The sequence below is a fragment of the Artemia franciscana genome, chromosome 11 (assembly GCF_032884065.1).
Source record: "Artemia franciscana chromosome 11, ASM3288406v1, whole genome shotgun sequence".
Taxonomy (NCBI): domain Eukaryota; kingdom Metazoa; phylum Arthropoda; class Branchiopoda; order Anostraca; family Artemiidae; genus Artemia; species Artemia franciscana.
Genome location: NC_088873.1, coordinates 10,695,334 through 10,708,888, shown reverse-complemented (window position 1 = coordinate 10,708,888; position 13,555 = coordinate 10,695,334). Strand labels below are relative to the sequence as shown.

At 36.6% G+C, this 13,555-nt stretch overlaps 1 protein-coding gene across 5 annotated transcripts in view; it reads left to right on the top strand.

The window, feature by feature from the left end:
• LOC136032791 (transient receptor potential cation channel trpm-like) overlaps positions 1-13,555 on the top strand; it is a 112,178-nt gene that overhangs the window by 13,111 nt on the left and 85,512 nt on the right. For all 5 annotated transcript variants that reach the window (XM_065713168.1, XM_065713167.1, XM_065713164.1 and 2 more), the window contains exons 3-4: positions 3,275-3,360; positions 12,284-12,657. In XM_065713168.1, the coding sequence (XP_065569240.1) occupies positions 3,275-3,360; positions 12,284-12,657 (460 nt within the window). The remainder of the gene's footprint in view (positions 1-3,274; positions 3,361-12,283; positions 12,658-13,555) is intronic.

Below are 13,555 nucleotides of genomic sequence, written 5' to 3'. Positions count from 1 at the left end.
GGATAAAGCAATAGCTGGCCCTATTTAGCATATCTTGTAAATGTGGCCAAAATGCTTGAGGATTAAGATATTGTGCTTTGATTATGAGACTGACTTGCAACGATGCACATTCATCTGCCAGTATTCTAACCATTGTGGCTCATGAGCTGGCATTAACCAAATTTACGATAATTTTTGAGGTTCCATCTTCGCCTATTCCTAGTGAAGGGCAAAGTCATATCCTCATTTGCACGAGACCTTTTTTGTACTATGGCTTGAGAGGCATATATATCTTCATTCCTATTGGGGATCAGAAATTACACTTGTTGAGTTCCGCCTCTTGGTTCCGCTTAAGATTTGCCGTCCAGAGCACGCATATTGCTTTGTTTGCCTCTTTTTTTAGCTTTCCCCAAGATTGATTGCCACCCTGGTTGGGATAAGCTTAGCAGTCTCTGCAAAGTTTGTTTTTTGTCAGGCAACCTAGGCTCTCTTCTTTTTTTGCATCATTGAATGTAGCGAAAAATCTAAAGCCAAACTGGCAAGCCATGGCAAAGAACAACTAAGAGAGAAATCTAAACGATGAACAAACAGGACTAAGGTCTGCAATCTTTTTGTTGTTCTTTATCAAGTCTAGCTGCCTAGGACTTGAGGACCATCACCAAGCCCAGTCCCCTAAACTATTGGTTCCCTTCCCCTTGGGTGCGGTATTTTGAAGTAGGGTGTTCCTTTTTTTTCCTTTGCGGACTAGTGTTCCTCAGGAGTTTTAAGGTGTCCGCCATTGTTTTTCATTTTCTTTTGGAGTGTCCCTCCCTCCAGCTTCAGGACAGCATTGGGCAGGCAACAATTTTCTTTCAAAAGAGAGGAGAGCTTCATCCGCCACTCGTCACCCTTCCACAGCAAGCAGTGCCTGATCCACAGAACTGGTACTAGAACGAGAACTGCTTTCTTACGCCTTAGGCTGCTTCGCAAGGAGTCCTCTTTTCTTTTGCCATGGCTGGTGCTTCATATGTCCTAGTGGGCTGCTACCTCCGGTATTAATTTGAAAGTCATTAGTGGCTCTTCTTGGGTCTCCACCGTCCCGTCTCCAAGGACTGGGAGCTTTGAGGCAATATCTTCCGCAAGCATTGACTTAGATGTACCAATGCTAAGCAGTACATCAGATTCCAGTCTCTTGTCTTCCGGGGATGGAATGTCCGTAAGTTCAAGGTCATTCAACGATTTGCAATTTTTATTTTTCATAAATATTTTTCTTCATACTACCCAGTTTATAGCATTGTGTGTATAGCAGATAGTTAATATGGTATTTGCCAGGGGGTTAATATTGGTAAGTGCTTCAGTGGAGCCTTCTGGACGCCACCTCAGCCTCCCTGCTGATTTTCCAGCCAATGCTTATTAGTAACCTTCGAGATTTTGTGTAAATGATAGAGCAGCCTACTGATTGGCTAGAACGAGTTCAGAACCCCTGTACTGTTGTCAAATCTGGTGCAGACCCAACCAAATTTATCCTTAGTATCTTTTTTTCTCAACCTTCATCCAGGATCAGGATTTCCCTTGCAATTTTGTGCAATGCTGTCTACTTTCAGCCCATCCAATTTTGGCAGCGTATTCTGTAAATTCTCCACCTCATGGGCTCGATAGTCAGTGGTTGGGTGGTAACTGAAATTAGTGGTTTTAGGTCTCTGTTTATGGATAAGTATTAAGAAGACCTACTTGTAATTGGTCTTGTTACTACCTAGTAGATGGAATGGCATTGGGGCAACATTGACAACCTTTACATGTTGCTCCTGAGAGTAGTAGGCTACTTCTCTCAGGAGCAACATGGAAGGTTGTCAATGTTGCCCCAATGCAATCCCATCTACTTTCAATCCGTTCAATCGTGGCAGCGCATTGCAGAAAATAGACAGTCTCTTGCATAAGCGACCTGTAATTACAGTGCATTTTTGTGACCTCATTCATGTTTAGGAAAAAAAGGCCACTGCATGCCAGTATGTCCTATCTAACTGAGAAGCTACCTAAGTAGCCTTCTGATGGTTCTCCATCATGGAATCACGGAACGTATTGGATGGAATCCAATTAGTTGTTTTAGGAGTTTTGCTCTGAAATATTTAAGCCAATTTTCAGTCAAAAATGTTTTCTTTCCAGGACAAATTGTCAAAATTAGAATTGGAACTTTGTTGCAATTGTCATTAATTATTAATATAGCACTAGAACTTGAAACTAATATTTTCTCCTTATATTTTATGGTCACGGGTTTAATACAAGAAACAAAGTCTCATCATTTCTGGTAAAAGCCAAACGCTTTTTTCTGTACATACAAGTATAAAATCTCCACTATAGGGTTCCCAGGTATGCTGAATTCGGTAGTATTTCATCGAAAATACCCAACCCTATTTTGGAGCTATCTCCCTCCTTTTTCTAGCATTATTCGAATAACCTTGTGATAATAATTTATTGATGATGTGTTCAAACTTAACATTTTTATATATTTAGGATTACGAAAAACGCAAATTCTTTTTATGTAGATGTTGTTATTTTTTTAAAGACTTGGATACTATTACTGGGGGTTGTTTTTTTACTAATCGCCTATTGCAACAAAGTGTTTGTCTCTTATAGAGTATAATTGTTTTTATGTACTATTGGAACAAGTGTGATTTTTTTTGAAATGTGATTGTTTGCTTATTCGTGTAAAGGTCTCAAAAAAAAGACAAGTATCCCTCCACCAGGAAAGTAAGGTAACAGAGTAAAAAAGTAAGTATGACGGCACTAGACCCTCAAGGTCCAAACCGGCGGTGCTGATCTCCGTTTCGTGGCCCTTCAGCCAGGAAGTGCAATGGGAGGTTGGAGGGCCAGCCATCCTGTACTTTCGCACACCCTTTCTGCTTACCTTCCCCATATTTCTCCAGGCACCCATTTAGAGCTGGATCGACTCTAACTGAGCGCACAGAGTCACGTCACTGACCTCTGTCTCAGACCAAATAACTGGCAACGCCAGAAATCGAACCTGTGCCCCATGGATAAAGAACTCCCAACCCAGCGTGCCAACCACTTAGCCAGGACGGCCCAAAAAGCCATATTCTACTTTCACCAAAAAAGTAGAATATTATAACATACAATTATTAATTGAAACAATTATCCTGTATAGTCTGTAGAAATTATTCCCAATTTTTAGTCAATCGGTCAGCAATTTGTAGTATACAAAGACATGCTGGTGGCTAGAATAGCATATGACCTCCACCTCTCCCTCTTGACCCAGCTAACTGGTATATTAGTCAATATTTATTTATATATTTTTCAGGTTGATGCAAACCACAAGTCGTTAGAAGCCGTATTTTTTAAAAGAGAGTGCCAGCTATTTATTCCTTCTATAAAGGACCCAAATCGGTAATAGAAAGTATTTTTATTTATAATACTCTTTCAGTGTTAATATTAATCACATCAATATTTATAGTAGCCTGTACAAGAAACATTGAAATTGACTTTTTAGGAGTTCTTTAGCATTCTCTTGGTGTATTGTTTATATTTTGGAGGCTGTTTCTTCATTATAGTATAATAGTTTTGGAGTGTGAATATATAACGGGTTAAAGGTAATAAACCTGAAAAATGGCTGTTACATATTTTTTAACACAAATGCTTAAAAAATAGACGGTTGATGTTTAAAAAATTTGATTAAGCTATTAATGTTCTATACTTTTGAATAAAATCGAATTAAAGAAAAAAATAGTTACGAAATGACAATCCTTTTATAACAGTATAACTAGATTCGTTGTCACAAATGTATTTGTTTTAATTAAGGTCAAGTTGGTGGACTATAATGAAAAAGTTAAGAGTCATGGCTGATTGGAGAAAAAGCAAAATCAGATAGTCTTAGTGAGAGGCAAAGCTGATATAAGCCTTTATCAGGATTGTATGAAAATGATGTTATTTTCATTTGTTAATAGATTGTCTATCACCCATCAAACAGTTCGTGGTAACGAACCGTAGTAAGGAGCGACCCGGCTCAATAGTAAACGAAACTCTAAAAAACGAAATTTTAATACTGAAAGATACATCAAAAGAATTGGATTTTCATGCTGATTTCAAATATATAAGTTTCATCAAAATTAGTCTTTGTCATCAAAAGTTACGAGCCTGAGAGAGTTTGCCCTATTTTGGGAAATAGAGAGAAACACCCCCTAAAAGTAGTAGAATCTGAACGAAAATCACACCATCACACTCAGCTTATCAGAGAACCCTACTTCAAAATTTTCAAGCTCCTATCTCCAAAAATGTGGAACTTCGTATTTTTTGCCAGAAGACCGATCACGGGTGCGTGTTTATTTTTATTTTTTTCCAGGGGGTCTTCGTATCGACCAAGTGGTCTTAGAATGTCGCAAGAGGGCTCATTCTAACGGAAATGAAAAGTTCTAGTGCCCTTTTTAAGTGACCGCAAAAATTGGAGGGCACCTAGGCCCCCTCCCATGCTCATTTTTTCCCAAAGTCAACGGATCACAATTTCGAGATAGCCATCTTGTTGAGCATAGTCAAAAATCATAATAACTATATCTTTGGGGATGACTTACTCCCCCACAGTCCATGGGGGAGGGACTGCAAGTTACAAACTTTGACCAGTGTTTACATACAGTAATGGTTATTGGGAACTGTACAGAAGTTTTCTGGGGGATTTTTTTGGTTTGGGGGAGGGGGGTTGAGGGGAGGGGGCTGTGTTTGGAGGATCTTTCCTTGGAGGAATAAGTCATGGGGGAAGAAAAATTCAATGAAGGGGGCACAGGATTTTCTAGCATTATTAAAAAAAACAATGAAAAAATAAACATGGAAAAGTGTTTTCAACTGAAAGTAAGGAGCAGCATTAAAACTTAAAACGAACAGATATTATTAAGCATATGAGGGGTTCTTCTCCTCCTAAATACCTCACTCTTTATGCTAAAGTATTTTTAGTAATTTCAACTATTTATTCTACGCCCTTTTTGATTCAGGGGTCATTCTTAAAAATTGGGACAAAATTTAAGCTTTTGTGTAAAGAGTGAGGTATTACCGAGGGGACAAGCCCCCTCATATACATAATAAGAATATAAGAATATAGAAGTTTGTTACGTAACGTATATATAACGTATAACGTATAAAGTATATTTTTTACTAATAAAAACGTTCCTTAAAAATTAAGTTCTAGTTGCCTTTTTAAGTAACCGAAAAATTGGAGGGCAACTAGGCCTCCTTCCCCATCCCTTTTTTCCCAAAATCGTCTGATCAAAACTAAGAGAAAGCCATTTAGCCAAAAAAAAAGAATTAATATGTAAATTTCATTTTATTAATTTATGTGCGGAGAGCCAAAATCAAACATGCATTAATTCAAAAACGTTCAGAAATTAAATAAAAAACTAGTTTTTTCTTTTCCTGAAAGTAAGGAGCGACATTACAACTTAAAACTAACAGAAATTACTACGTGTATGAAAGGGGTTGTTCCCTTCTCAACCCCCCGGTCTTTACGTTAAAGTTTTTTACTGTTTAATAAAGTAGAATTGAGAGAAAGAGTCAAACTTTAGCGTAAAGAGCGGGGGGTTGAGAAGGGAACAACCCCTTTCATACACGTAGTAATTTCTGTTCGTTTTAATTTTTAATTTCCCTCCTTACTTTCAGTTAAAAAAAACTAGTTTTTTTTATTTAATCCATCCTAGAGCAGAACTAAGGTAGATAGTCATAGAATAAGGGTTATTCAAGTAGTCTTTGAATATCTATGAACTGTTTGAAGGTAATTGGAGGAATGTATTTGTGACATTGGAATTGTGTGCTGTTTTGTGAGTGTCGTTCGTGGAGATTTGATTAGAATTTCCTTTTCAAAAACTTATGAGATAGTGAAGGATAAAACTGTGATAAAAAAAAATGTGCTGTTTTCAATAAAAACCAGAGGTATTCTAGTCTTAATGGGGGCTTGAGGTGAGGAGGGGATATTCTTTGAGGAGTCGTGTGGCTAATCCTTGAATGATTATGATTTCAATGGTGTAAGGTGCTACCTATTTCCAAACGTTTTAATTTAGCTTTGTGCTTTAGGCTTCATGGTAGAATCTTCAGAGATCAATTACCCCTTGACAGCGAATGACAGTGAAAATTGTTAGTATGAAGGATAAAAATTAGTTACGAGATTTATTTTAGGCTAAAGATTATAAAATAAAATTTTGAAAAAAGAAGTAAAAAGAAAATGTTTAAATTTCCAAATACAAAGTCTGAGAGTGACAGCGTGGACCACTGATGATATAAAAAGTCATTTAATTACTTATGACGCTGATTACACAAGAATGTCTTTCGATGACATATTCATAACATAAAAAAGTTGTTCAATCCACCGATTAAATTGATTTTTTTCAAATAAAAGTAAGGAATAACATTAAAACTCAAAATGAACAGAAGTTATTTCGTATAAGAGGGGAACTAGTCCCTCCTCATCCGCTTGCTCTTTACGCTAAAGTTTTACTTTTTTTCTCAATTCTTTAAGAGCGCAAGGGCCGTTGAAGCTTCTTTGGAGCACTAAAAAACTTTTGCCTAACGAGCAGGGAGTTGACGAGGGGGTAGTCCCCCTCATAAACGAATTAATTTCTGTTTGTTTTAAGTTTTAATACTGCCCCTTACTTTCATTTGAAAGAACTTGTTAATTCTGTTCGTTATTATAATCATTTATAATAAGCTCTTTATTATATAATAATTTCTGTTCATTTCGTTTTAAGTTTTAGTACTGCTCCTTACTTTTATGTGAAAAAAAACTTGTTTTTAAACGCCCTCCCCCCCCACGCACATACTCGAAAAATTCCGCTTTGCGGAAAATTCCTTCTTCGTTAAAAAAAATAGTTTCTTTAACTGAAAGTAAGGAGCGACATTAAAACTTAAAACGAACAGGAATTACTACGTGTATGAATGGGGTCGTTCCCTTCTCAACCCCCCCCGCTCTTTACGCTAAAGTTTGACTCTTTCTGTCAATTTTACTTTATTAAACAGTAAAAAACTTTAGCCCAAAGACCGGGGGTTGAAAAGGGAACAACCCCTTTTATACAAGTAGTAATTTCTGTTCGTTTTAAGTTTTAATGTTGCTCCTTACTTTCAGTTAAAAAAAACTAGTTTTTTTATTTAATTTCTGAACGTTTTTGAATTAATGCTTGTTAGATTTTGGCTCTCCGCACATAAATTTTTAAAATGAAAAAGGAATTTTAATGTCGTTCCCCGGAAAATTTCCCACAGACAACTCCCCTGAACCACTCTCCCCACGTATATAATTGAGCAGTCAAAGAGAAAGTAATACAAATTTGTATTGTTAAAATGATTGTTAAAATCAATTCCTGAAAGTTCCCTCCTTTGTAAAATTTCTACTGGGAAATTGCCCTCTCCACCACGGAAAAATCTCTGCAGAAAATTCCCACCATTCCGGAAAATTCCCTCCGGACAATTCCTCCCTGGAATTGTCTGGGAAATACACGAATTCTGGAAAAAATTCGGAAGTCCTCCCCCTAGAAAATTTTGGTTCCCGCGTGGGGACAATTCTCCCCACATGTAAAGTCGAGTGAATCAACTTTATTAAATCAAGCATGGAGGTAAACGTATATGGGCTATTGACCACTTATCTTGTATACGTGACTTTTCAGGGTCGAGTTCGTTACCATACGGCATTACTTCTTCTGCTACTGAGAAGCTCAATATATACTTTCTTGATGCTCAGAATTAGATTTGATATCTCAGAATTGTCAGTTGATGGCAACTTGGCCCTCTTTAGAGCAAAACTGTAGCTTGGTGCCACAAAATGGCAGAAACGTCACTCTCCTGCGCCACAATATTTTTGGTCTCTGAAAAAATAAAATATAACTATTAATCTCCGGTCCAATGAGCCCTCTCTCGATCTTTTAGGACTATTGGTTGACACGATCACCCCTGGGGAAAAAATGCGCTTCTGGGTGTTTTCTTCTAGGAAAAAAAAAATGCGAATTACCACATATTTGAAGATAGGAGCTTGGAAGTTCTACATTATGTTTCTATGATATCCTGAATCTAGTGATGTGAATGTCTTTATGATTGCTTGACTTTTTGGGGTGTTTTCCCCACTTTTTGAAAATCAGGCATATTTTCTCAGGCTTGTAGCTTTTGATGGGCAACTTCATGAACTTTATTTATTTGGAATCTGCATAAAAAAAGCCAACTATTTCGATGCATTATTTCTTAGTAAAATTCCTTTGTAGAGTTTCGGTTACTATTGAGTCGAGTCGCTCCTTACTTACAATTTGTTACCACGAAATGTTCGATTACGTAAAAAGAAATGGTTAAAAAGTCGGTAGTTCCTAAATATGCCATGGCCGCCACCGACTTTTGTTTTTAATAAATAAAATATTTTACTTTTTTGGGTAGCAAGAAAAAATGATTAGTTTTGCTTTTAGCCTTTTTTAAAATATAAGTATTTTAAAATATATATCATAAGTATTAAAATACATCCATAAGGCATCCATTTATATCTCTCTATTTGTATGCTTTTGATTCGTGCCTCTGGGACTGCACTTATGATGCTCTCCAAGATATTTTTGGACTTTTGCCAGTTGAAATCAATTGCAGCTTAAATTTTGGATCTTATAATACATGCGGTGCGGTTCAGGAGAAGGGGAAGGGCATTTAAGAGATGTCGCGCTGAGGTCTAATTACTTTCAGTCCTTAAAAACGGAATTAGAACTCCTGATTTGAGATCATATAAGCCATCTGTGTTTGTCTGTGACAATCAGTTCTATTATTATTATTATTTTTTTTGACCCCATACTATACAAAGGTGTTATACGTGGAGTAACACGAAGAAAAACACATAAAAATATAATTAAAAGGAGGGGGAAAAGTAGAAAAAAGCTCACATCTTGTAGAATCTAATAAAGCAGCAATGTATAGAACTATGAAAGCAAACTGTCTTTACTGTTATTATTATTCAATCTTTGCTCACTAATTAAAATACTAAAAACGTAGAGTAGCAAAAGAGAGAAAAACAAACAAATAAAGGAAAAATAACTTACGACTGAAAAAACCTGATAAGGCGGTGGTGCGGAGAAATACGAATGCAAGCGATATTTGAAAGCTTTCTGTGTGGTACTTCCAATTTAACAGACACATCGGGAACAAGAAATCCGTTAATAAGAACCTAGTTTTTGTCCAAGGAGGAAGATACAGCAAAAATTTACAAAATCTAAAATAATTGATCTTGACTCTTTTTAATTCTTTTTTTTTGGGAAGGGAAAAATTCCAGAAGCAAAAAGAATTGAATCGTCACAAAAAGTTGAGTTGACCTTGGCCAACGCAAGTTTATTATATTTACCTCTACTGGCAACAATCTTAGCGTATCCTAATTGGACTTTCTTATTAATATCGGACACTGTCATTTTTTTTTCATTAAAGCCCAAATTGTGTTCTGGTCTTGAGAGGGTACAGGGGTATCAGCCCTACTCATGTTAATTTTTGCTCGTTTTGAGTTTGGTTCGGCTATCCATTGTAATGTCTGTTTTACGCTTGGAAGATTATTTTACTTTTATTTTTGCGGAGTCTTGGCTTAATGGAGCTCTTTACTTTTCTTTGAAAAACTTGCCTTGTCAAATAAGTTTTTTAAATTAGTTATTGAAAACACCAAACTCATTGCGAAATGGGCGAACGCAACATTAGTTCCTGAGATACTGGGCAGGACAGACTATAAGAAGTATGATTTTTACCAAAAATAGCACACTTGGAAACAGCACTACAAGGAGTATCCTAAGTAGAAAGACTTGGTTCAGCACATCTGGCACATTTCGGAACATTGCTGGTGCATGCACTTTGAAAGTGATCATTTGACCGGCATTTGAAGCAGCATTTAGATATTTGCATGGATTCGTGAATTCAAAAAAATTCATATTCAACTCTAACTCCTTCTTTGAAATAAGCGGACTGAGCGAAGGAGTCTTCAAATTGACGCTTGATTGACATAGTATGGCCCATTCGATTTGCATTTTTTATACCTTACACCCTATTAATAACTGAAAAGTCGACATCAACTGGAAAACCTCGGAGAATCCCAAAAAAAGCGCTTGGATCGTACTTTAATTCTTGCTCTGGAAATAGAATTCTGAACTGATGTAAAAAAATCTTCAGTTGCAGATTTATCAAAATTGACATACCATCTGTCATTAATATGTTTCACGCTACAAACCAATTCTTGCCCTGCTATTTGATCGAGAACAGTTTTGTGTTTAATGGGATCAGACAGGTCCGAAGGCACTTTAGAGATAATAACTGTTGAATGAGTGATAATTGCTGGGGTAGGTTTGGGTAGTTGAGGAAAATTCAACTGATAATCGTCAAGTTTCCCTGACATTTCAACAGCCACTTGTTGCAGCTCATCAAAACTTTGAGAGTAAAGAAGTATAAGCAGTGGCAGGGAGACATGGGACCTCAGTTAGTCGCTTTATCACAAGGAACAAAAGTGTCGCTACTGTCAATAGATCTTAACAGAGTAATAGTGTCACTAAGATGACTAGGAAGCACATTATTCCCCTCACGCACTGGGCAATCCGATTAAGGTGTACTTTTTTGCCACAATAAACTTTTTGCTTCCTTGACTATGTTCAAACTCCACACCACGTCTTTTGATAATATCTTCCTCAATTCCGCTTAGCAAATTGCTTTGAATAAAATTCAGCACTGGAGAATATACAAGTTCAAGCGTTTCGTCAGTGCTTGTCATGGCTGTCGAAATCCACCACACGATTTAAACAGTCACCGACAATATTATTAGATCAGCTAATTATGTATGGGAGACGCATCACTCTTTACCAAATTGTACTAACCCTTACTGTCAATGCCCTTTTGTTTTCTATTTGCTAAATTAATTCGAATTGTCAAGTTGTGCAATCATTTATTTGTATGATATATAATTATGTAATATTTATATATATACAATGTATAATAATAATTCATTATATATATATATATATATATATATATATATATATATATATATATATATATATATAATGATAATAATAATAATTTATATACCAGTATTATGATAAAATTCGTTTTGATTAAATTACAAATTATTTATCTGTCTACTTAAGAGAAACATGGTATTAAAGGTATCACATTCTTCTCTCGAGGCATTTAATAAAACATTTTATTGATGCAATATGATGCTCCCAAGTGATGAAATAGATATTTCCTGCTAGCCTTTGCGCACAGTTTGATGAAATTGGCCCAGAACAATTTTGAAATTAGTGCCAAAAAGTTTGCAAAAATTGATGACAGAAAACTCAGATTTGTCTCTGTATAAAGGAACTAAAAACAACGCAATATAGCTTTACCTAGCATAATTAAAAAGTACCATGGGGCCGGGCTTTGCTCCGTGAAGTGAATTATAGACACAAAAATGATGTACGGGTATCCCCCCAAGGAAACTAATATTCCTCGCAAGAAAAACTTTTTCTGTAATTTTTCAAGATTTAGTTTTTTTTAAACAAAAATACAAAGGGGAAGATATTTTTCAAATCCCAATGGTCAACTCTCCCTTTCAATTTGCGCCCTGGCAAGTACAAAGGCTGGAAGATTCCATTGTAATTCTGGGCTGCTTATAATAAATGTCATTGGGTTTTAAACATAAAATAAAAAATTCTTTGTCTGTAGAAAGACCTGTTTAAAAATATATTTTGAAATAGCTTTAGCCAATTTAGGTAGCTTGTAATCCTTGAGGGAGCCTGAGTCAGTCGAGAAATACGATGTGCCTAAGTATTGCAATGTCAGAGCGGAGATAATAAACCCTACATGTTTTTACCATTAAACAAAGTAGTCTGGGGGGGGAGTACTGGGTTTAAACCCAATCTCAAATGTTTGTCCGATTCGTAAAAACGTAACAAAAATACGTATTTACAAACTTTTGATGCGTATTTTAAAGTATTTTTGTAATCTTCGACCATGTGTGTTTACTTCTTGAAAATAAACCTTACCCTTCAGGGGCAGAAGGGTGGGGTGATTGAAATTTAAAATCTTCAAATGAAGATAACAAAATCTAAAAAGCCTTTGCTGCGATACAAAAGTGGAACAAAAAGTGACTGATACTCTTGCATTTGCCTATATTCTTTTCGAAATCTATTTCCGATAAAATGAAATCCACTATGAATGCTGTTGCACAAAAGGGATATAAAACGAGCGAAGTCTTTGACCCCCTCCCCATTCCTCGAGCGCTATAAAAGACTTTTTCAACTTTTCTGTCCCAACCTGCTTCCTCGAACTTTCATTTTCTGTCAACATATTCCCCATGTTTTTTAATTCATAGATGCGGTTGTGGCGACATTCTTCTTGTCCACCAGACCAAAAAAATCCCAGTGACTGAACAGATCCAGGAATGGAGCCCAGATAAACACACCCTAACTAGTCCGACAGATGCATTTGGCGTGATTGAATTCCAAGGTGGCGCTCATCCATCAAAAGCACAGTATATTCGGCTATCTTACGACACTCGACCTGAGGCTATACTCCAGCTCCTGTTGAAGCGATGGATGCTTGAACTTCCTAAATTAGTGATATCTGTACATGGAGGGAAAGCAAATTTTGAATTACCATCGAGGTTGGATAGTATTCTGAAAAAAGGTTTGCTTAAAGCGGCAAAAACGACCGGCGCTTGGTTGCTAACGTCCGGAACAAATACAGGTATCGGATCATCCATTATAGTTTGTTATTGTGTTTTAAATGTACTAATTATATTAATTGAAATGCACAAACAGCTTCAACGCACGAGATAAAGATAAATTAAGATAATAAAAAATAAGAAGGAAGATAAACAAGGCCAATGGCTGTTTTCTAAAAGTACTTAAACTCACCGCCTTCTCTTGAGCTTTTTTGTATTGTGCCTCCCGTTGTCCAACCAAAAAGACAGACTCCAAGGCACACAGATCAGTCGGATTGACTTGAGGTTGACATGCCGAGAACAGAGTAGTTGAAGTACAGATTCATCCGACGTTTTACTTCGATTTTGAATGATTTTCCGGGGGATGTTATCCTTAAAAGTTTCTCTGGAGGATGTTTCCCTGGTTTTCCTAACGTATCCCTCGAAGTTTCCCCGGGGACGTTATCCTTAAAAGTGACTCTTTTTATGTAAATCCTTTTAATGGAGCGATGTATAGGACTAGCAGCACTACAGGTATTTAAATGTACCGTACCTGGTGGTGGGGAATTTAAGAATAAAAAAAAGAATGAAGCAAACTATCGACCGAAATTGGATCTACTAACGTGTTGGAATCTCTCTTGTCTGATAGCTGTTTAGGTCATTTTAAGTACGATGTATTATCAAGCAAATTGAAAACAAGACGGTAAATCGAACATTATACTGTTCTGTACCCGCGTAGCCTAACCCGCTGGCTTATTCGTGGTTTTCAAGGTTAAGGGAAGTTTTTTCAGCCAGACCCATCATTGTGAGTATTGGATAGCTCTTCTGGGTTCTGTTGGGCTCTTGAACCTCCTCTTGCTATTCTATTTCATAATGCCCCTCCCCCCATTGTAGTTTATTTTTTACTGACAGGAATATATAATGAGTCTGTGAGAACCTACT